This window comes from Accipiter gentilis, chromosome 17, assembly GCF_929443795.1.
Source record: "Accipiter gentilis chromosome 17, bAccGen1.1, whole genome shotgun sequence".
Lineage (NCBI taxonomy): Eukaryota > Metazoa > Chordata > Aves > Accipitriformes > Accipitridae > Astur > Astur gentilis.
The window spans coordinates 30,783,154-30,805,928 of NC_064896.1; the positions used below are offsets into that span (position 1 = coordinate 30,783,154).

Genomic DNA, 22,775 nt, shown 5'->3' on the forward strand with positions numbered 1-22,775 from the left:
TTTTTTCTCTTAATCTGGGTAATACATAACCAAAATAAACGTACTGAGGAAAAACCAAACCAACCAAAAGGGCTGTTTTTGTCTTGGTGCATGCAGCTCACCTGTGGTGGGTGGCCAGTGTTGCCCTGGGGTGGCTGGGACCTCCTCCCCTGTCTGCAGCCCCCCTTTGGGGCAGGACTCCTGGGAAAGGGGAGTTAGGCCTGGGGCACCCAGTCCCATGCAGTCATGGGGGGAATAAGAGGGCTGGAGGCAGCCAGGACAGGCCCCTGCAGCCTTCTGTCAGCATTTGGGTTGCAGCCCAGCCTGCAGCCAGTGCTGGATCTCCAGCCTGGGGGCTCTCCTCAATTCCTTACTGGCAAACCTGCAGCACTCTGCCCCGCTCAGGCCCCAGCGTGCTGCCCAGGCTGAGGTGTTGAGCAATGTCTGGGCTTTGCTTGCCTCTTCCCGGCAGTGGTTTCCCGCACTCTGGCATGAGCCAGGGGGATTAGCATGCTGCTAATCTCACTGTGTGGCTGGGAGGGAGGAATGGGTCAGAGCTGGGGCTGGGTGCCTGTTGCTGCCAGGCAAGACCATTCTGGGCAAGGCACTTGGAGTAGCGATGTATGGGGGAATTAGAGAAATAATCTGTCGCTGTTGATCCCAGAGGCGGGAATTTGCAGCGTCGTGCCAGGCCCCAGGCGTGGAAGAGGGGGAGAGCCAGGCCAGCGGACGTGTGAGCAGAGCTCCCGGCTGGAATGCACCAGCTCAGCAAGGGATTGTCCTCGCTGGGCCAGGCAGGCGCTGTGCCGTGAGCCTGGTGCCTGTGACAGCTGCCCAGGTCATGGCGGCAGCAGACAGCTCCTCAGCCGCCCTCCGGCGCCGCGACCTGTGCAGCCGAGGCATCCGCCTGGCCGGGAAGATGCGCTCGGATGTCATCGACCTCCTGGACACCTACGTAAGTTTGCCCTGCTCCTTACGGCTGCCTGTGGGGCTGGGAGCACCGATGGGGTGGCCACCACTACTGGGGTCCAGGGGGCTCCTGGCAGCTGTGCTGGGGCACGAGGGATCTGGCCCACGGTAGAGATGGGAGATGAAATGCCGCCAGTATCTGGGCCTTGGTGTGCTGCTGGCTAATGCTTGGGCAAACCTCAAGCACCTGGCCTTGCACTGCCCTGAATGCCTCCTGGCCAGCGCCGAAGCTGAATCAGGGCCCCCTGGAGCCTGTGCTGGTGGGGGTTCCCCTGTTTCTCCTGCCACTGCTGATCCCCAGCTGCTGTCACCATTGCAGGTGGAGCGGCAGGGCTTGGATGCCTCAGCCAGCGTGGCAGTGGTGGAGGGGGTGCCGATGGCAGCAGTGGAGCACTGGGATGAGCAGACGGGGACCCAGCGGCTGCTGGAGAACCTGGCGGCGTACCGGGCCTTCCGGGCCCTGCTGGCCCAGATGCTGGAGGAGCAGCGGGAGCAGCTGGGTGAGGCTGACGCTGCCCTGGGCCGGGCGCTGGCAGCCGTCCTGCTCCAGGTCTCAGCCTTCACCTACCATCTTGAGGAGCTGCTGCGGCTGGAGAGCCGCGGGCCCCCCAGTGAGGAGGGAGCTGGCCCCCCCCCCCCCCTCCCACCTCGGCCTCTTCGAGAGGAAGCTGTGGGGTCTGGGGGTGCTGCGGGAGCTGGCCCAGTGGGCCGTCAGGTCTGCACGGGACCTGCGGCAGCTCACTAAGCCCAGCCCGGGCAGCAGCTTGGCCCCCAGCCCAGCTGAGAGCCCTTGAAGGCAGGCACGGGGTGGGGGGCTTGGCCCCTGCTGGGGCATAGCAGGGGGCTCCTTGCCCACCCCTGCGGAGGGCTGCTGACAGCAAAGGGGTTTGTTCATGGAGGAGGGCGGACAGGATGGACCACGTCATTAACCCCTGGGTCCCCCATGCTTTTGGTGGCACCACTCCCTGTGGGCCCCTTTCCCTGTGGGGAAACTGAGGCACTGGCCGCACTCCGCCCCGGAGGGAGCGGGGATCCCCAGGCAGGGCAAGCCTCAGGGGTGGCTCAGGCTCTGCCTGCTGGGGGGTTGGAATTATCCCCCAGGAAGCAGCTTTGCCGCTCACCCTGGGGTCCAGAGGCTGTGACCCTTAGCAAGCTGCAGTGGTGCTAGGCTTTTCTTTGAAATTAGGTTACTGCCTGGCTTGCCATGGCCAGGTGCCACCTCTGGCGGACAGAAGCTGTCTCAGGACTCTTGCGGAGGCAAGGCAGGAGTAAAGGGACAGAAAACTATGGCCTGGTAAAAGGAGTCTTGGGACCTGCCCCCCAGCTTCAAGATGCAAGGCTTTGCCGCCTTCACGTGGATGCTTTTCTCCCACCCGGCTCGCATTTTCTGTGCATTGAATTTGTGCTCTAACTGCTTGAGGGCTTTTTCAGGAGGGGGGGGGTGTGGGGGTGTGATCAGGATGGGATTTCTTAACCACTTGGACAAGGTAACGGAGAGGATCTTTTAACTGAAGGCTGTGATTCAGAAGACCCTCCATAAGGAGGTTTTTGCCTCCAGGGGTTATTTTGGGACTGGAAACAGCACAGAGGATTAAACAGCCCCAACTACGTCGCTCACCGTGTGAAGGGGAATGCCACGAGGTTTCACAGGTCCCCGGGCTGTGGTTTTCTTGCTGAGTGGATGTGATGGCTGATGGCTGCCGTGCGAATAAAAGGGCTGAGAGATCTACCGGGATGACGTGACTTCTTGGGGAAGGTGGGACAGTGGGGGTCAACCTCACTGGAGAGCCTGGGCTATCCCATTCTTACCCCAGGGAAGGGTCAGTCCCAGTGGGGTGGGGGGTTTGGTGGGGGATGGGACCTGCTGGGAGGCCATGGGGAAGATGAAGGAACTGGGGTTGGAGATGGAGGTGGCGGGAGGATGAGGAGGAGGTGGGGGGGTGTCGCTGAGGTTGTGCCCTGTCCTGGTGTGGCCCTGCCTTCCTCCCTGACCTGCGAGAGGGAAGGCAACACTTGGGGGCATGGGATGGGGAGGAGGCTGGGGATGTGCCCAGCTGGCCCTGCACAAAGCAGCTTTGTCCTGGTGGGTGGTGGTGGCACCGGGCACAGCGCCTGCCCCAGCACCAGCAGCATCTGCACAGGCATGTGGGGGTCTGGGTGCTAGGGGAGGACAAAGGGCTGCACAGAGGCAGGGCCCCCTGTGCCCATCCTGCCCACCCACCCCAGCGCATTGGGGCAAGCAGGTCCACAGGGGCTGGAGCTGCCCCACAGGGATGGGGCGAGGGTGGCTTGGTGGTCCCTGTTTTTTTTTTGTGTGGGTGACACCCAGGAGGAAGAATGTGCACCTTTTTCATCACCATTTACTGCCTGACCTCAGCTTTGCAGCTCAGACTGGATTATTTGCAATGTTTCTGCTTCCCTCCAGTTCAGAATAACAATTTCTGGCCTTTATTTTTTTCAGGATTAGTCAAAAGTGAGTCCCTTTCCCAGCAAGTACTTTTCTCTCCCAGTCTTGTCTGCTTTGTGCACTCGAAGCCATCTTGGTTTTCTCCCCTTGCGCCCTCGTGCTCAGCAGTGGCCAGGTGCTCGCATCCTTGCCCTTCTGCTGCCACTCACCTTCCTGAAGGCGGGTACATAACATCTCAAACAGCGCACGTCTGTCTCTGAACCTCACAACACAAGCAGGCGGGAACAGACCCCTTTTCTCCCACCACAGTAGCCTAGATGTGAGGTGACCTTCACATCCCCGGGGAGCCAGCTGCAGCCCTGGCATGGGTCCGTGCAGCTCAATCCTTCCAGATTAGCCATTGGTGGTGCTTTGAGTTGAGCTCAGCCTGCTGCAACCGCACTTGGGAGTTGAAGCAGCAATGGGGATTGAAGGTGGACAATGACGTTGCTCCAGGGGCTTCCTTGGGCTGTGCCCAGCAGTGTGAATCGCCACTTTTGCAACCTTCCTTTTTCCTTCCTTGCTACCTTGCCAGCAGCGCTGAGTACGTCTGTTTGCAAAGCCCCCGTGATGCTTTGAAATGGCCACTGTAACCAGAAACTATGTAAAAAAGCAAACTGTAATCCAAACCTCCGTGGTCTGGCTGAGCAAGAGGCTTTCCCTGCCAGCAAGCCCCCACCATGCAGTAGAGAGGTGGTGACGTCTGAGCCTGCTGGGTTTTAATGCTATTTTTCAGCTGCAACCCCAAAGGGAATCACTAGTAAACTGATTTGGCAAGGACAGGGGCATCCAACAGCCAAGCTCTCTTGCTGCTAGGAGGCCCTTTGGACTTGCATTGCGGTAGGCTGAAGTTAAGTTCATGGGGATGACTGAAGCTGTTGATTCTGGAGACAGAAATGAAGAGCCTGAGTGGAGTGATACAAGATATTTTTTCTGAACACAATGGTCTTGCTATTTCTTTACCCAATTATTTGCTGACTGATAGGAGGTAAGAGTTCTGTACGCTGCACAATGTATAAGACACCAAAGAAAAAACTGCTTTCAGATGGCTTTCCAGTGTCTGGAGACCTGCGTCATTAATGTAGACATAGATAATAAAGGCACTAACAAGCATTCTTTAGGATAAGATGTATCAAAACATGTAGAAGATCACACCACGAAGAATCAGTTGAGAAGGGTCAGACAGTGGACAAGTGAGGAAAACTGCGGAAGACCACCAGAGACCTGGAATACGCCTGCGTGAGGGACATTTGCGTATGATAATGAGTTAATTAATATGCAAAACTTTTATCAGAAATCTAATTAATATGTATATAGAACCTGTATATAAACTATGCAATTAAACTGATCAGGCACACACAATAGGAGGAGAAATCCCCTGTGTGCCCAGCACTGCAATAAAGGATACATGCTTAATAGTCTTCTGACTACTGAGTCCTGATTTTGGCTTTTCATGGCATCAGGAGGACCGTCGTGCCCACATGGCTAATGCCGCTGAGGACCCTGAATGGCCTCCTGCAAACTAAAAACCCACCAAAAGCTGTCCGAGATTGTGCTTTGGGGAGAGAAAAAGGATTTGCAGTGCTGGTGGTAATGGGGAAGGGGGAGGTGAGCTGCGCTCCCAAGTTTTAGTGGGGAAGGAGCCACAAAAACCAACCCATGGATGTGTTTAATTTCAAAAAATAAATGTTTGGGCTTAACGCATGGTTGGGTTGGGCACACTTTGTGGGGTTGGAAAGGTTTTAAGCTGACCAAGGCTGCTCCCTGACCTCAGGGATGTATGTATGTGGGTGCTGGCATCAGCACTGGGTGCTGGGAGAGAATAAATTCACCCCTTGCCCACCGTGCACCAGAGGCAGGTGGGCATCATCTGTGCCAGTCCCAGTGGCTCATCTGTCCCCTTGCACCATCCTGCACCAGCATTGCAGCGCTGGCTCCTGACTTTTTGATCCTGAGCCAGGGTTGGGGGGTAATGTTCACCAATGCTTTCCTTTTTAAGAGCAGGAAAACCTTTTCCTCCTGCCTGAGTCAGCGGAAAAGATTTCCCCGGGCTTCCCTGTCGTGGCCTTGGCTGCACTCGTCAGCCCCAAAGGAGCAGGTGAAAACCCAGAGGAGCAGCTCTCTGCTGCCACACTGCCTTCCTGGGAAGGACCAGGAGCCCTCCCTTCTTGCAGGAAAACGCATTTCGAGCATGGCCCTGTGTGTCTCCAAGGGTGAGCTGGAAGAAGGGTAGATTTGCTTGAACTTCTGCATTTCACTGCCTCCTCTCACCATGGCACTCACCAGCTGGCATCACTGCAGCTAGTCCCCACCTGTTTCATACCCTCCCCCTTTTCTTTTTCCTCTCTTCTTTTTTTCCTCTATTCAGATCTTGCCTAATGGTTTCTCACCGCAGACGCTCAGCAGGCTGGGCAGTGCCTGGGAAACAGATTTGTCAGGAGAGGAGCTGCAATGGCCTCCGGGAGCTTGGCAACGTCCTGCAGCAGCACCGGGGGTCCCCGTGTCCTGGGGATGAGTTGCCTTCCAAGCTGGCAGGGACCATGAACCAGGGGATTTGCTGGTGCTGGGAAACCCGTGTGTGTGGGACACAAATGCAATTTGTATAGTTCTCCCCAAACCAGGCAACGATGGGTATTTTATTTAATATCAAAGAAAAATCAATGTACTGTGCCTGTCGCCAACATCCTGTAGTTCAGGGCTGCCCTGGGATGCTGCTCATGAGGCTCAGCGGAAGAACAAGCTCAGGATGAACTTTTTTTTGGGCTGCGAGGAAGGGCCAGCACCAGCTGCTCTGGTCCCAGGGAGTCACCATAAAGCAGAGGCCCCGTTGCACTTGCCAGCAGGAGCACATGGGTTTTGGTTGTACTGGTTTCAGTTTGCACAGCAAAGCCACTGGGCCACCAAGACATGCATAAGTCGGAGGAGCATCCTAAAGGATTTGCAGCCTCGTGCCAGGCTGAAGCTGCATGAAATTTCCCCAGAAAGCACTTCCCAGGGAAACTAAACTGTGGCAGGCAGCTGGGATTGCTGAGGTATGGGAGCTGGGGTTATAGCCCAGGTGCCCCTCGAGGCACGTGGCGATTTTGGGCTCTGAACCCATTTTTGTGTGTCACAGGCCATGGCCAGGGGCAGCTCACCAGGCTGCTCCCCGCAGGCACTGCAGCCCGGGAAAGGGGATGGTCGAAGCTCTCGGGCCACGTTTCTCTGTCACGGCGCCTGGAGCGGGGTCTGGCGCTGACGCCCTGCCTTGGGTCGGGCATGCGACCCCCCAGCACCCTGATTCCCATTGCTGGTGGGCTCGGGGCCAGGGTGGCGCGCAGGGATGGGCGCACACCAGGATGTCCCTGCAGTGCCTGGGCTGCAGTCTCGGTTAGGGCCGTGGGGAGCACTGGGGGTCCTTGGGTGCAGGGTGGGGGTACAGGGACACTGGGGTGTCAGGGGGGCAGGGTAGGGGTGCGGGGGGCACCAGGGGTCCTGGGGTGGGGTACGGGGTCCGCGGGGTGCGCAGGACCGAGCCGCCCCTCCCCCCCCCCCCCCCGCCGCCGGCAATGGTTTCTCCCGGCCGCGCTCCCCCCCCCCGGCCCCCCGGCGGGAGGCTCGGTGTCGCCGGGCCGGGCCCGGGCGCGGTGACGTCAGGGGCGGGGCAGCCCCGCCCCTCCACGCTCGCGGGGCGGGCGAGGCGGAGCCGCCTCCCGCCGCCGCCCGGGGAGCGGCGCTGCGGTCCGCCGCGGCGCTGAGGGGCGGCCTCGCTTCCGCGCCCGCTCGGCGGCCAGCCCCGGGGCGGGGGCGGGCAGAGCCCTGCGCCGCGCCGAGCATGCGAGTGCCGGCGGGGCGGGCTGCAGCGGCCGCGGGGCGTCTGCGGCGGCCAGCCGGAGCCGGGGGAGGCGGCGGGCCGGGGCCGGCCGCGGCGGCGGAGCAGCCATGCTGCTGGCCTCGGCCGTGGTGGTGTGGGAATGGCTGAACGAGCACGGGCGGTGGCGGCCCTACAGCCCGGCCGTCAGCCACCACATCGAGGCGGTGGCCCGCGCCGGGCCGCGGGCGGGCGGCAGCGTGGTGCTGGGCCAGGCCGACAGCCGCCTGGCGCCCTACATCATCGACCTGCAGTCCATGCACCAGTTCCGCCAGGACACCGGTGAGTCAGCCCGGGGGGGGGAGCCGCCGGGCGGCCAACCCCACCGCCCTCCGCCCCGGCCCCGGCGGTGTCCTGCCCTGCCCGGCCCGGCCGGGCCCTGCGCCGGGCTCCCCGGGCTGCGACTGCGTCGCTGGGCGCCGCACAGCGCTGCCCTCTTCCCCGCTGCCCGAGGCTCCCCGGCCTGGCACTGCACAGTGCCCTCTGCTCCGGGTCGCCTCGCACCGCGCTGCGCCTTCCAGCGCCGCCCAGCCCTGCCTGGTCTCGCACCGCTTGCGCGCTGCCGAGGGGCGCTGCATGGTCCCGCTCCCGGTCCCTCGCTGCACCGCGCTGCAGGGGGTTTGCTGCCGGGCCCCGTGCTGCCCTGCCCGGTCGGGTGCTTTCCTGCCTGACGCGACTGATCTGGATTTGCTGTGTTTCCAGGTCCCTTACTACGTTGCACCGCTTGGTGTAGAGTTGCACTGTGCATCGCTTTGCTGCCAGGTCCGGTATTGCACAGCGCTGCCTGACCTGGAATTGCATTGCACGGTGTTGCACAATGATGTGCTGCCGGGTCCCATGCTGCATTGCACTGCCTGATCTCAAGCTGGGTTGTATGTACGGTGCTGCCTTCCCCAGGCCCATATTGCATTGTGCTGCCTTGCCCCGTGTTACATCCTGTCACCTGCCCTGCCATCGCGTTGCTGGCTGTACTGTACTGTGCTGTGCTGCTGGACGCTGTGCTGCGTTATACTGCCTGATTCTGGATTGCATTGCCTGGTCCCATACTGCATCTAGATTTGCCTTGCATCGCCCTGCTCTGCCTGCCCTGGAATTGCACAGCTCTGCTCCTTGGTGCACGGTCCCATGCTGCTGCCCAGCCCTGCCCACTGCTGCCCAAGCCCAAGCTTCCCCAGGTTGCCTGCTGCCAGCTTGCATTACGCCATCCCACTTGGTCCCCAGGTGCTTGTCATGTCCCATGCTGGCTGGCCCTGCTCGCACGTTCCTGGTCCCTTATGGGGTTGTGCTGCCTGGCCTCCTCCCTGCTGCACCTCCCTGGGCCCTGTTGCATGCTATGGCATTTTCATCCCCTGGCCTGCAGTCCCTTCGTTGTTCAGAGCCCGTCCCCTGCAGACCCTTCCCAGGGCCCTGCCTCACCATGCCCAGCTCCCTCTGTGCTACCTCTGAGTCTCCATCAACCCCAAAGGCCCTGTGCTGTACGGTGCTTGGGGGCCAAATCCCTGCTCTGCATCACAGCAGCCCATAGGGTTGCCCTGGGTCGGGCACAGGCAGGTGGGGGCATGCTCAGGGAAGGCACAGGCAGGTGGGGAGGTCCCCAGGGTGGTGGCTTGGACAGGTAAAGGGGGTATTCAGGGGTCAGAGGGCAACAAGCAGGCATGGAGGTCGCTGGGGTGGTGGTGGTGTGGAGGGATTCCCAAGGTGGTGGGGCACATATGGCCCTGAGGGTTTCTGGGATGTGGGGGACAGTCGCCTGTGGGAGAGAGGTTGGCACAGGGGATTTTTGCCCCCCCCCCCCCCCCCCCCCCCAACCACCCCCCTGATGGCCATGGGAAGGGGACCAGCTAATGTCCCTTGTCCCTGGGACAGGGGGTGCTGGGTGCAGTGGGGTGCTGGACATACTCCGTTGTCCTCCCCCCAGCAGCCCTGGGGGCTGGCAGGGACCCTCCCCTGCCTGGGGGTGTGGGGACAAGGGACCTCTGCAGCCGGGCTGGGGGCCAGCCTCTGAGGCCTATTGTTGACTGGGGAGGAGCCCTGAAAGGGGGATTGTTCTGTCTCTCCCTGGGTTGCTGGGGATGTTGGTATTTTGGGTCATTAAACAGCTCTGATTTGGGGGGGTCGTGACCCTGGCAGGCCCTGAATAGCTATTGTCCCTTTTCTTCCCTTGCTGAATGGGAGGCCGTCTGGCCACACTGGGCTGGGGGGATGCATGGCATTCCCACACCGCCGCCCGGGGACCACCAGATGCCGCATGCAACCGCTGCTGCTCTCCGCGCCTCACACCGGATTAGGATAAATCACTGCCCCACTCTCCTCTGGCCTTGCTTTGTGCCGCCAGTGCCGGTGGCTTTTCTCCCCTGGGTAACCCTTCACAGGACTGGGACGGGTGGCCTTGCTTGCCTGGGGTGCAGCTGCACCCTATTCTCTATAGCAGGGTGCTTGATGTGCACCCATCATTAGTGCTAATAAACAGCTTTTCCTTTTTAGCCCACTTTTTCGTGGGAAGTGGTCCTGTGTGGGGACTGACAGTGGCGGCTGCTCCCAGCGGAGAGCTGGGGGTAAAAAAGGACTGAAATTCTTGCAGGCTTTGCAAGACACTTAGTGAAAAGCCGAAGAAGCAGGCTTATTATTTCTTCTCTTTGAGCTTTCTAGTTCCTACTGCTGGCAGTGGGGCTGAGCCATGGGGTTTTGCAGAAGAGCACGGAGGCAGCAGTGCTTGTGAGCTCATCCCACCTATTAACCAGCTCTGGGTGCTAGTAGCATGCTCAGTATGGGACCCCAAGGCTGAGCCCGGCCACGTTCAGCATGCCCTCCTGTGCTGTGAAACATCCCAAAGAGGAAGGCTTTCTCTTCATTGTAGGAGTCTCCAAAATTTGTGTCTGTGCTTTTAATGTATCCTAGTCAACTGGGAGCGGTAGAAAAGGAAACACCTAGCAAAAATAAGGATGCAACCCACAAAGCCTTCGTGCTTTGCGCTCGCATCCCTCTCTTAATGCTCACTGATGGGGGAGCAGGAGCTGGGCACAGGGCCCTGCTCAAACTCCTTTGCTCAGTCTCGTGGGGATTTTCGCTGTGCCACAGGCTGGGTTCTTGTCGCGGGTTGGTTTGGCAGCTGCAGACAGTGGGGTTGGTGTGAGCCCTGCTCCCCCACACGTGTGGGTGCCTGCACATGTCACCACTGCAGGGCTCAGAGCTGCCCCTTAAATCTTTTATTCCACCATCCCAGAGCTGAGAGGGAGACAGGGCCATGGCAGGCACTGCAGAAGTCCGGTGCCTACATGCCTGGTTTCATCAGGCTCCCACGGGAGGTCCCTGGGAGCAGGTTGGAGTGCCCAAACTTGTGGTTCTGTGTTTCCCCATCAGGGCTGAGCGGCCGCACACTGGGGCTGGGAGGGCGGCCACCACTGTAGACTGATGGGGGTGAAATTTGCCCTTCCCTCACCCCACTCGTGCTGGGGTTGCACCCCAGTGCTATGCACGTACAGCCCAGGGGCTGCCTGGCCCTTCGGGTGTGCCGGCAGCAGGGCAGCTTGCAGGCAGCAGCCTGTGGAAACCAAGGCACACCAGTCCCCTGGCAGGGCGGGGACAACAGCTGAGCTGGAAAGCCATCCTGTCCCTGTGCCGGTGGGGCAGGTTGGGGTGGTTTCGCTCCCTGCCTGCAGGTGGGTGCCGGCGCCAGGGTCTGACGGCATCTCTCGCCTTCCCTCAGGCACTATCCGCCCTGTCCGACGCAGCTACTACGACCCGTCCTCAGCGCCGGGCAAGGGAGTTGTGTGGGAGTGGGAGAACGACAGCGGGTCGTGGACGCCCTATGACATGGACGTGGGCATCACCATCCAGCGCGCCTATGAGAAGCAGCACCCCTGGGTGGACCTGAGCGCCATTGGCTTCTGCTACATCATCGACTTTGCCACCATGGGCCAGATCAACCGGCAGACCCAGCGCAAGCGCCGCGTCCGCCGCCGCCTTGACATGGTCTACCCATTGGTCTCGGGCACCCTGCCCAAGTCACAGTCCTGGCCAGCCAGCCCTGGGGCAGCGGCGGTCCCCCCAGTCCCCGCCTGCGCCTGTCCCCAGTGCCTCCTGGTCATGAGCGTCAAAGCCACCGTGTCAGCCACGGGCCCTGGCACCGCCACCCTGCAGCCCCGCAAAGCCCCCCCCGTGCCACCCACTGTCCCCAAAGCCCCAGCGCTGGCACCAGGGGCCAAGATGCCTGACGGTATGGCCACAGTGCGTGGCTCACTGAAGCCACTGGCAGCCCAAGGGGGCCGGCGGCAGGCAGCCAGCACACCCACCTTGAGCTCAGCCAGCTCCGCCACCAGCCCCCCTGGCACGGGCAGTGGCAAGGCATCCCATCCTGGCCTCAGCACCCTGAACCGCAGCCACCTCCAGCGCCTGGCCATTGCCCAGTCCCGGGTGCTCATTGCCTCTGGGTGAGTCCCGCCGCGTGTGAGTGAGAGGGTAGTTTGGGGGAGAACAGGGGCAGCATGATTTTTTTTCGTCTCCCCAGGGCACAGAGGGGCCACAGGCCGGTGGGACTGTCCACTGCAGGGGTGCTATCACCCCTGAGCCTGGTGGGAGATGGACCTCGGCGGTCCCCAACCTCCTGCGGGCGGAGGGCTCTGCTGGGCCCCTCGCTTTCCCCAAGGGTGCCTGGGGACTGGAGCAGGGATGGGGTGGCTCCTGCATCTCAATGAGGAGGCTGAGGCTGCTTTTTCTCTTGGTGGCAGGGGATGGGTGGGGGACTGCAAAAGGGCCAAAGAAAAGCCATTCAAGACCCATAAGAAGGGGTCCCTCCAGACCCCCACCCTCCAAAGACACTTTATTTTTCGAGGGGGTGGGCATTCAATGAGCCTGTTTCTCCCCTTTGTCTGGCTCTGCCATCAGCCTTCTGTCGCAGCCTGGCCCCTTTCCTCTCCTGCTCCATCCTCCCCCTTCCCTCCACTCCTGACCCGCCGGGGAAACTTTCCCATGGAAGAGAGCCCCAAGGGGAGGCGGGGGGGAAAAGAGCTGTGGCAGCGACGTGGCCGCAGGAGAAAAGAGGGGAAAAAAACCCCAACAAAAAACCCAACAGACTGGCCCGGAGAGCGGTGACAAAAAGGGGCCATGAATGGAGACGCAGGCGGGGTTTCTAAAGAGTGAGAGAAAAGGCGGCGGTGGGGCAGGGGGGAGCACATCGCCTTCTTGGGGGATTCTCTATTTCCAGCCAGGGCCCGTGCAGTTGCTCAGGCAACTATTGTCTGGCCCCTGCTGGCCCCTGGGGGCTGCAGGGACTTGGGTGCCTGCCGTTAGCCCTGATGTGGTCTCTGCTGGCTCCTCACAGGGTCCCCACTGTCCCCGTGAAGAACCTCACCGGCTCCAGCCCTGTCAACCCAGCACTGGCAGGTGAGGATGGGGCTGTGCAGTGGGGCAGCTGGTGCCCGCAGGTGCTGGCCTCCCCAGGGGGGAGTCAGCTCCAGTGGGGTGCTTTTTGCGGAAATATCTGGGGTTTGGGGTGATGCTGGTTCCTCAGTGCCATTTCAAACCCCCTCGCCCAGGGATCACAGGGATCCTAATGAGTGCAGCCGGGCTGCCCGTCTGCCTGACACGGCCCCCCAAGCTGGTGCTGCACCCCCCGCCTGTCAGCAAAAGTGAGATCCAGTCCATTCCCGGCATCTCCCACACCTGCCGCAAGACCACCAAGAAACAGGCCAAGAAGGGTGAGAGGCACTTTGCCACTTGGCCCCTGTTCCTGTCTCCACTTCCCTACCTGGTTCCCCTGCCCCTCCCACTGCCTCCAGCACTGGTTTTCCCCCATGCTGCCCTCCGGCCCCTCTGACTGTTGCTCCCCCACAGGTAAAACCCCGGAGGAGGTACTGAAAAAATACCTGCAGAAGGTGCGGCATCCGCCAGATGAGGTGCGAGCGGCGGGGGTCATGCTGGGGTGTCCCTGGGGTGCTTTGCTCTGGGAGGAGCAACTGGGGACGCAGGCAATGCCCCCATGCTGCGCAGGGGTCTCCCGCTGCCCCTCATGGCTCTGCCCTGTCCCTGTCCCCCTCCAAAGAGGGGCTGTGTGCTACATGCACATGTTGGCCAGCCCCTGTGGTGGCCCAGGGTGACGGCATGGCACCAGAGGTGGGTGCTGGTCCCTGGGTAAGAGCAGGGCAGCTCATCAACCCCACATCCTCGGCAAGGCTCCGGCTGCATCCATCCACCTGATCCCTCTCCTCTCCTTCCGTGCAGGACTGCACCATCTGCATGGAGCGCCTCTCTGCACCCTCTGGCTACAAGGGACCCCAGCCGGCTGTCAAGCCCGACCTGGTGGGGAAGCTGGTGAAATGCGGCCACGTCTTCCACCTCCACTGCCTGGTCGCCATGTACAACAACGGCAACAAGGTGCAAGGCTGCAGCCCCAGGCAATGTCCAGACCCCCAGCTTGGTGACCTGTGCTGAGCTCCACCAGCCCTCAGTGGGATGGTGCTTGAGTCCTGCTGCCCCAGAGGGCTCTGACCTCCCTGCCCTGATGGAGAGTTTAATTTTTATCAGCAGCCAGCATTTTGGGACCGCTAAATCAGAAACCAGGGTTGTGTGGGTATTTTTTCCACCACTGTGCCCTGTTTTATGTCCTTGCTTTCCTTCCCAGAATTAGTGGCAGTGAACTTTGATCCCTCCGTGTTTGAGCAGAGCTACTTGGCACCTGGCTCCGGCAGTGCTTTTCCAGCCATAGGTGGGCTTTCCTGAGCTCCCTGCAAATGGCCTTTGTGCTTGACATTCCCAGGAAAATGCGTTTCACATTGCTTGGGATTTTTTAATATTTACTATCTTTCCCTCTTTGAAAAACAAAACAAAACAGAGGTAGGGATAGTAGCGAGGACTGTAAAACTGATGAGGAAGAGAAATGCAGACGTCAGGTTTTTGGTTAAAGTTGGGTTGCAGTAGCAAATTCTCCCAGCCCTACCCCCTGCTTCCTGAGTGTTTTTGAAATGACTATTATGTTCCCCTCTTTTCCTTCCTTCAGGATGGGAGCCTGCAGTGTCCCACCTGCAAAACCATCTATGGGGTGAAGACAGGGACACAGCCCCCAGGGAAGATGGAGTATCACATCATCCCTCACGCGCTGCCTGGCCACTCTGACTGCAAAACCATCCGCATCATCTACAACATTCCCCCTGGGGTGCAGGTGCGGCCCGGCCCTATGACCAGGGGGGTACATGGGTGGTCCCCTGTGGGGGCTGGTCACCCTTGTCACTGCTGCATCACACCCATGTCAGGCTACAGCTCATGCCTTGACTCGGCACTCTGGGTTCACCTATGTCTCGGGAGCTGTGTGTCTGTAAGGATGTTGTGGAAAGTCTTGGGTACATCTGCATGAAAGTGTTGGCCCCATCTGCTTGGTGGCAGGGGGATGATGGTGGTGTTAAGGCCACTGTGCTGGAGCATGGCTGCCCAGCAGCAGGCAGCTCTGCATCCACTGAGGTTGGGGGATTACCTTGTGCCCAGAGCATGCTTCTGAGCTCCAAAAGGGTTTTGTTCTTCTCCCACTCTACACACTGCAGGGACCGGAGCATCCAAACCCTGGGAAGAGCTTCACTGCCCGCGGCTTCCCCCGGCACTGCTACCTGCCGGACAGCGAGAAGGGCAGAAAGGTGAGGGGCTCACTTGGGCGGCTTGAGTTGGCCAAGGCATGCTCAAGGGCATATTGAGGGGGGAGAGGGAGCGAGCAGCTATTTGGAGCATGGGGAAAAGCAGGCCGTATGCAGGCAAATCTGGGTGGAGGTTTTCCCTGTAGCCCATCCAGCATGCTCTGCAGGAACCCAGCAATGTTCCCATGCACTGGGGGAGCCTCTGCAGCCTGGTCCTGCTGTTTTGGTTGGGGTAGGATCCCATGCTGGCATCCCAAGCTCCCTGGAGGGCTTGGCTGTGGGTTGCCCACATTGCCGGGGTGTACCAGGATGATCAGATATGCCCTGGGCAGAAGTGGGTGCTTCCACCCCTGCGTTTGCCTTGCTGCCTGCCCCATCTCTCCCCTCCATAGGTACTGAAGTTGCTGCTGGTAGCCTGGGACCGGCGCTTGATCTTCGCCATCGGGACCTCCAGCACCACAGGTGAGTCGGACACGGTAATCTGGAACGAGATCCACCACAAGACGGAGTTCGGCTCCAACCTCACCGGCCATGGCTACCCTGACATCAACTACCTGGACAATGTTCTGGCTGAGCTTGCGGCCCAGGGCATCACGGAGGAGAGCCTGGCGCAGGAGAAGGACTGAGACTGCGGCAGGGAGGCAAGGGAAGGGGTGCCTGTGCTGCCCCCCCGCCAAGGATAAAGCTGCTGGAGAAACCTGCCTGGGGGCTTTGCAGGGGGCACCGGGAGCCCCGTGCTCCCAGTGGCACCCGCCCAGTGGGAGCATCCCCAGGCTGGCCGGGAATGTGGGAGAAGGTCCTTTTGGCCGTCCCCGTCACTCCCGCGGGGAGGGAGCCATGGGGCTTCACCCTGGCCTGGCCATTCCTTGCAGCCGGTGTCCTATCCCTGCTGCTGCCATGCGGCGAGCTTGTGGTGTGCCAGGCTGCCCTCCCTCTTCATCCATCGGATGGTCCCAGCCTGGCCTGATGCCCCTGACACCCACCTGGGGCTGGGACCCGGCCTGGGGTGGGAGTGGAGGCCATGGGAGTCCCCCTCGCTCCGCCTCGTCCCTCAGCCATGTGTTTGTTTGTCCTGTCCCGTACCTCCCCACTGGTCTCCTGTGTCCACGGAGGTTGGGGGGGGCCCGGTCTGCCTCTGCCGGCCCCCCAGCCCCGTGCCCCCTTCTCCTCTTGGCTGTGTCTGAGCTGTGCCCTGCAGGGTCCCCTTGCCTGGGCTGCCCCGCCACCCGGTGGCAGGGAGGGGCCGGTGGGTGGTAGGAAGTAGGTGTGGAGGCCTGGCCTCTTCCCCACCCCCTCTGTAGTGGGTTCCTTGAACTGTTCGTATGGGGGCGTCCCCGCGTTGAATTTTTATATACCTCGTGTTTTGGGGTTTTGTCCTGTATATGTACATACAGGTGGTGGCATTTTGGAAGGTGGCCTGGGGTCTGGGAGAATGCGATGCTGCGGCTGGCCTGGGGGGCTGAGCCTGGTGGTACTGGGGGGGGGGGCAGGATGGGGGGCAGCACTGCAGGCACTGCTCCCCTACTGCGGGGACACCCTGCCCTGAAGGGCATTAGTGCCCCACGGTAGTGCTGTCACCTGTGGGTCCCGATGCAGGTGTGGGTGGGAACTGCTCCCCTTCCTGCTGGGTCCCAGCACCATCCCCAGAGTCCTTGGGGAGGTCTTTGGGGGGGGCGGGGGGGGCAGACAGCTGGCTGGCAGTGGGTTGGCATGGCGGTTTTGGGCTGGGGCCAGGGGGGTTGGCATGAGAGGGGAGTGTGGGTGGTGGTGGTGGAGTTGCATGGCATCTTGGGGTCCCCACCAGCCCCCAGGGGACTTCATAGGGCCTCCCAGAACCACCTGTGACAAGGTGCTGGAGAGATCCCCACAGCTTTGTGGGCTGCGCTGGGGGCACTCTCCCCATTGATGGGGGCTGTTTGCAGCTCATGCCCCTGTCCCACAATACCCCCAGGGTTGGAGAGTGGAGAGGGGGGCAGCACCCACCACTGCCCAGGCTGCCCCCAGCCCTGTTGCTCCTTGGGGGTTTGGGGCCTCCTAGCCCGTTTTGTTGCATTCCCCTCCTGGTTTTCCTGGGGAAGGGGGGGGGGGGGGGTCACCTCACCCTTTGTCCCAGGGGACAGTGGTGTGGGAGGGAGACCCGTCCTGCTGTGCATCATTCTGTTGTCGTTGCTGTTTTTCCTCTCCCCGGCCTGGTGGATGCATTGCCCTCAGCCAGCCACCCCGCAGCGGGGAGGTGGGGGGGGGGTGTCAATAAAGCGGATGGCAGGGGATGCTCGCTGTCCCTGCACAGCCTGGCCTCTCTGTTGTCTTCTGTCCGTCGTCTGTGTGACCAGGCAAGCGAGGGTGCACTGTGGGGACGGCCAGCACCCCTCATCCCCCTGATGCCCCTTTGCAGCAGTCTGTCCCCAGCTATCCTTAGCATGGGATGTTATTTTCTACCTCAAGGGAGAAAACCTCATTCCCCAGGAAAACCCCTTTTCTTGGGTGGCTCTGCAGCCAGGGGAGCTGCAGCAGTGTGATTTCTCCTCCACCAGAGCCCTGGGCTTCCCCCACTGCAGAAAAACCCTGGCTGGAGCTATGCAAAACCCTCCTGTAATTTGGGGGGGGAAGGGGGAGGGGGTCCCCCACCTGGGTGCCGGCCTGACGGCTCTTAATGTGACACTCTTTTCACAACGTGAGGTTTTTTTTTTTTTCTTTTTTTAATGCTGTGTTGCCTACGCAATTAGTTGCTGGCTGAAATAAAACTGATCTGTGCCTCTGCATGCGTGTGTATATCTATCCTGATAGATATACATGGAGGTTGCAGTGAGCAGAAATTGGTGGCTAACCCCACGCACGTCTCCATGGGGCTCCCCCACTCCCTCTTTTCCCATGAGGTGAAGCATTGCTAATGCCATCTGTGCTGGCCCTGCGTGCCTGCAGTAGCTGGGGGTCTCTCTGGGCTTGGAGGGCTGGGGGTCTTTTCCCAGGAGTCAGGCCCCAGCATGCATCCTTACCCAATGTTTTTAGAAGTAGCAAGTCCCTGCCCTGGAGGCCTTGAGTCCTGCTGGTGTTCCTGTATGTCAGGGGAGAGTAGGGGGGTTGCACAGCTTTCCCTGGCTTTCTGGGGCCAGCCTGGAGGGGGAAGAAGATGGCTCTGCTCAGGGTTTCCTTCTCCTTGGGCACCCCGGTGTCCCCAGTGGCTTGTTGAAGGGCTCTGCCTCCCCTTTTTTTGGTTTTGGAGCGGGGCGGGGACGGACGGACGGCTGGGGCATGGCTTGCAGTGGAGGGGAGGCTCGCTTATCTCTGAAGGGGCAGAGCCCCAGGACTGGTTGGAGGGGGGAGATGCAGCTGTTCGAGGTGCAGGGGCTGGCGGGGGGATATGGTGGTGGGTTGTGATGATGAGTTAACCCTGGGAGTTGGCCTTTGAGGTCAGCTGGGGAGGGAAGTCTGAAGGGCCACGGAGCCCCCAGGTGCTCGAGGCCGGAGCTTGGGGATCTGGTGGAGGGCGAGAGCACGTGTCGTCCTATGGAGAGGTGAGCCTGGGGCCTCCGTGGGGACAGGGACCTCGGCTCCAGGGGGTGGGGGGCAGGGGGTGCTGTGCAGCTTTGTCCCTGGAAAGGGGGGTGGGCAGGGGGCTTTGCCTGGGTTTGGGGTACAAGGCCTCACCTGGCAACTGGGGAGGGGGGGATGCTTATGCCATCAGCCCCTCCGGCCCTTGCTGGTACCCGTTGCCCACACTCAGCACAGTGCTGTCCTCGGAGCTTGCAGTGGCCAGGCTGTCCCCTTTGCCCATCGCGCGGTACCCCCTCGCTTTGTACCTCCGGCGGCTGTAGCAGACCGTCACTAGGATGGTGGCCAGCCCCGCCAGGACTGCTGCAGTGACACCAGCCGCCTCGCCTCCCGTCAGCCCCCGGCCCCTCACCATCTCCGCCGCATGCTGGACCTCTTCTGGCCGTGCCAGCCGCCACACTTGGCTCTGCCCATCCTTGACCCAGGTGCTGTCCCCATTCCCGCTGCTCACCAGCACAGTGTCAATGGCTGGCAGGTTGGTGGGAGGTCGGGTGAAGGGTGGCAGGCGGGCGGGTGGCAGCGAGCCCCCTGTGAAGATGCCAGCCTGGACGCAGTACTCCACCTGGCAGCTATCGCTGATGAGTGCCAAGTGCTGGCTGAAGCCTGGGGGGCAGCTCTTGGCATGGGAGTCCTCGGTGGTGCCTTGGTGCTGCCCTGCCAGGGGGTTCCCTGCCTGACAGCTGAAGAAGCCCCCGAAGGGCACTGCATACTGGCCACCCCCCTCATAATCCTGGCTCACGCACACCCTGAGCTCATCGAAGAGCTTCAGTGGGAAGTACCCCGAGGGGCAGGACTGGGCACCGGTGACGGAGTTGGTACTGTGGGCACTGAACAGCCCCCCAAAGAGGTATCCTGAGTTTGGGGCCACCGGCCCACTCATGGCGCACCAGTAGGCGCTGAATTGCACCCGGGAGAGCCAGAAGACATCCCGGCACTTGCGGTGGCAGAAGATGCCCATGATGCACTTGTCATGGCACTCCAGATGGCTGTGGCCTTCCTCCCGCTCCTGCGTGCCCAGCAGTACCGGAGTGTAGGTGGTGGGGCAGGAGAAAGCCCCAGTGAGGGGGTTCTTCTGCTCCAATGCCTGGCACAGGGTGCTGGTGTCAGGGCCGGCCAGTCCAGCACACTCCTGGAAGACTCCCCCAAAGGTGAAGTTGGTCATGACACCCTCACAGGAGCCATCATCAGCATTGGCATAGAAGTTGAAGTTGGGTGAGGTGGCATCAGTGCAGCCTGGGTAGGTGTTGAAGGTGTAGTAGCGGTGGATAGCCATCTCCACTCGCCTGGCCAACTTCTTCACTGTGGGCGTGGGCAGCTCTGGCAGGGTGCTGGGGTTAATGAAGAAGTACAGGGGCAGCCCTGAGCGGTCGAGAGCCACCAGCTGGTTTCTGATCCCCTCCTGCCAGGTCTTGAGGGTGATGCCTGGGTAAAAGGGGGTCCCACCGATGCTCTCTACCCTGGAGTTGGTGCGGTTCTCCAGATACTGCTTGGTGAAGCCAGAGGTGACGTCTAAGGACTCCTCATTTTTCACACTGATGATGCTGTGGAAGGCCATGCCAGCAGAGGCAGTGACAGCACTCCGTGTGGCCCAGCTGTCCTTCAGGAAGGTTGCCTTGATCTGATCCTCCTGCACCAAGCTGGCTCCGGCGTCCACAGAGGTGATTGTGTGGGTGCCATAGTTAAGCACCAGCACCTCGGCCAGAAAATCAGCCATCCGCGTCTGGTTGTTCTCTAGGTGGCTGGCAATGGTCAGCAGCTGCTTCTTGAAGCCCTTGTCCAGGACTGCCTCTGGGTCTATCTTGGCAGTGTAAACCAGGTTCCTGACTTGCACTCGTGTGGTGACAGCATGGTCTTTCACTTGGTGGGTCTTGGTCCGGTGGAAGTCGTAGGAGAACTTGCCGTTGATGGAGGAGAAGAGGGACAGCTCCAGGTTGATGGAGGCAGAGGTGATGCTTTGGTAATCTTTCCAGGTCTCGATGATCTCAGAGTTGATGTCCAGGTTGCTCTGCTTGCGAGGGATGGTGAAGACCTCATCTGGGATGATATAAGATCCGTCTTCTGTGGTCTTGCACAGCAAGTAGCCCAGGTTGATGACTCTGCCCATATCCAAATTCCTGAGGTTATCCCAGCCTCCCCCCGGCAGGACTTCCAGACTTGGGAGCTTCAGGGCCTTCTTGCACTCTGGAAACCCAGCAGAGGAGGACAGCTCCTGGGACGGCTCAGCCCCTCTCACCCAAGCCACTGACATGCAGACGAGCAGGACCCCCCACAGCACCCAGCCCATGGCTGAACCGGTGCAGCACCCTCACCAGACGTCTGAGCGGTGAGGCAGGAGCTGGGGAAATGAGCTGGCTGGGGGTGCAGCTGCTGGGTGCTTCTTCCTTTGGGGGGGTCGAATTAACAAAAGGGAAAGGAGAAGTGAAAACTGACAAATGTGAGAAATGACTGAGTGGAGCTGAGACAAGTGGGTGGGGAGCAGAGAGTTGCCTGGAGCCCATTGCCTCCCTGTTGTGAAAGCTCCCTCCGCCCATGAAAGCTGCATTGCTGGGGATGGGGCAGGGAGAAATCTCACCTTCAGCTCTTCACTGTGCCCAGGGAATTTCACTATGTGAATCTGTCTTGGTCGGTGCTTGGGTGACTCTAGATGAATCCCCCTGTGTGACCCTAGCTCATTTGTGCCATGCAAAGGACCTGTCCCTGGCCCCATGGCCTTGGGGTCCCACTCACATGACGGGGTGAGATCTGGTCCTGGTCACTTGGGCTTTGCTGCTGACTGCAAGGCTTTCCTTTGTGGCAGAGGCAAGGAGAGGAAGCGGGGAGGTGGTGCAGTGTGGTTTCATTATCGGGGGGAGTGCAATGCTTGTCTCCCTTCTCTCTTGGGGAAGATGCTGCCCGAGACCCTGGGGCAGGCACTGGTGTGTTTGGAGGGGTCCTGATTTTGGCTGGGATAGAGTTAATTTTCTTTCCAGTAGCTGGTATAGTGTTATGTTTTGGATTTAGTATGAGAAGAATGTTGATAACACACTGATGTTTTTTGAACTTCTCATGCAGGCACAAGAAGTTGGGAGGGGACACAGCCAGGACAGCTGACCTAAACTGGCAAAAGGGATATTCCGTTCCATGTGATGTCATGCCTAGTATATAAGCTGGGGGGCATTGGCCTGGGGGGGGGGGGAATCGCTGCTTGGGAACTAACTGGGCATCTGTGGGCGGGTGGTGAGCAATTGCATTGTGCATCACTTGTTTTGTACATTCTAATTCCTTTAATATTATTATTGTCATTTTATTATTATCATTCTTATTTTCTTCCTTTCTGTCCTATTAAACTGTTCGTAACTCAGCCCATGAGTTTTACTTTTTTTTTTTTCCTGATTCTCTCTCCCATCCCCCTGGGTGGGGAAGGAAGTGAGTGAGAAGCTATGTGGTGCTTAGTTGCTGGCTGGGGTTAAACCACGACAGGAGAGTCCCCCCCATGCGGTCCAGTCCATGACACAGGTGTCCCCCCCCATACCAACACCTATCTACATTAGGGCCCTCTGCAGCCTCCTCTACCCCATCCCTGTCCTTCCCCCAGGGTCTGCAATAAGCCCAGCTGGGAAAAGCATCTCCTGCTCAGGACTGTTGTGCTGCAGGAAGCTGGTCCCAGTGGTACTGAGCTGGCTCTGCCCAGGGATGCTGGCATGTGGCTGGGCCCTGGTTTCAGTGGCACAGGGCAGCTGCTGTGTATTTTGGGGAACAAACAGTTAAAGCAGGTTCTGCTGTGAATGCTGTGAAAGCTGTGACAGGCTCACTTCCTCTATTTTTGCTGGTTAGTTCCTCTTCCCAGGATGGTTCTGGCACAAACAAGGCAGAAGTGAGAGCTGTGATGGAGCAGTGGGACCATAGATGCATGTGTGCTTTTGCCAGGATAATGCCAGGCAGGGGTGACAGGAACACCATGGAGGATGGCCTTGCTGGCCCCTGTGTGGGGCCTGGTTCCCAGAGTAGCTGGAAAACCCTGGTGCGGGGAAGTCCTTGCTGGAGACTCTCACACCAGTCTGGAGCCATTTGTATTTCAGAGCGGGCTGTGAGGTTGCCTCACCCAAAATCTAGCCATGGGTTTCACCGCCACCCAACTTCAAAGCCTAAGCAGTGGCCCTTGGCAGAGAGCTGTGGCCAGTGATGGCTGCGGCCCCTGGGATCAGAGGAGGCAGAGAAGCCCCATGGGGCAGACAGGAGCTGCCTTGTCTCTCCATCGCGCAGGAGCAGCTCCCAAACGGAAACCAGGGCTTCTGTGTGCTGTGTCTGCTGCTCTGAACCATCATGTCCCATGGTGACTAAGATGTGGCAGAGCAAGGCAAAATCCGTCTGCCACTCCCAG

The 22,775-nt window shown here is 60.1% G+C and overlaps 3 protein-coding genes across 3 annotated transcripts; 2 read left to right on the plus strand and 1 right to left on the minus strand.

Moving 5' to 3' along the window:
* Positions 1-524: 524 nt before the first annotated feature.
* Positions 525-2,248, plus strand: CNTF (ciliary neurotrophic factor). Its single transcript, XM_049820211.1, is given in 3 exon segments — positions 525-934; positions 1,268-1,576; positions 1,578-2,248. Coding segments are annotated over 3 exon segments (588 nt in total). The 5' UTR covers positions 525-820; the 3' UTR covers positions 1,743-2,248.
* Positions 2,249-7,127: 4,879 nt separating this feature from the next.
* Positions 7,128-18,050, plus strand: DTX4 (deltex E3 ubiquitin ligase 4). The gene is made up of 9 exons (XM_049820192.1): positions 7,128-7,526; positions 10,951-11,674; positions 12,565-12,626; positions 12,779-12,940; positions 13,077-13,138; positions 13,464-13,616; positions 14,239-14,400; positions 14,777-14,866; positions 15,256-18,050. Exons 1-9 carry the CDS (start codon positions 7,316-7,318, stop codon positions 15,487-15,489), a joined length of 1,860 nt encoding a protein of 619 aa, XP_049676149.1. The 5' UTR covers positions 7,128-7,315; the 3' UTR covers positions 15,490-18,050.
* Positions 18,051-18,102: 52 nt separating this feature from the next.
* MPEG1 (macrophage expressed 1) lies at positions 18,103-20,848 on the minus strand. The gene has a single exon (XM_049820191.1). The coding sequence runs from the start codon at positions 20,697-20,699 to the stop codon at positions 18,537-18,539; it is 2,163 nt and encodes a 720-aa protein (XP_049676148.1). The 5' UTR covers positions 20,700-20,848; the 3' UTR covers positions 18,103-18,536.
* Positions 20,849-22,775: the final 1,927 nt, after the last annotated feature.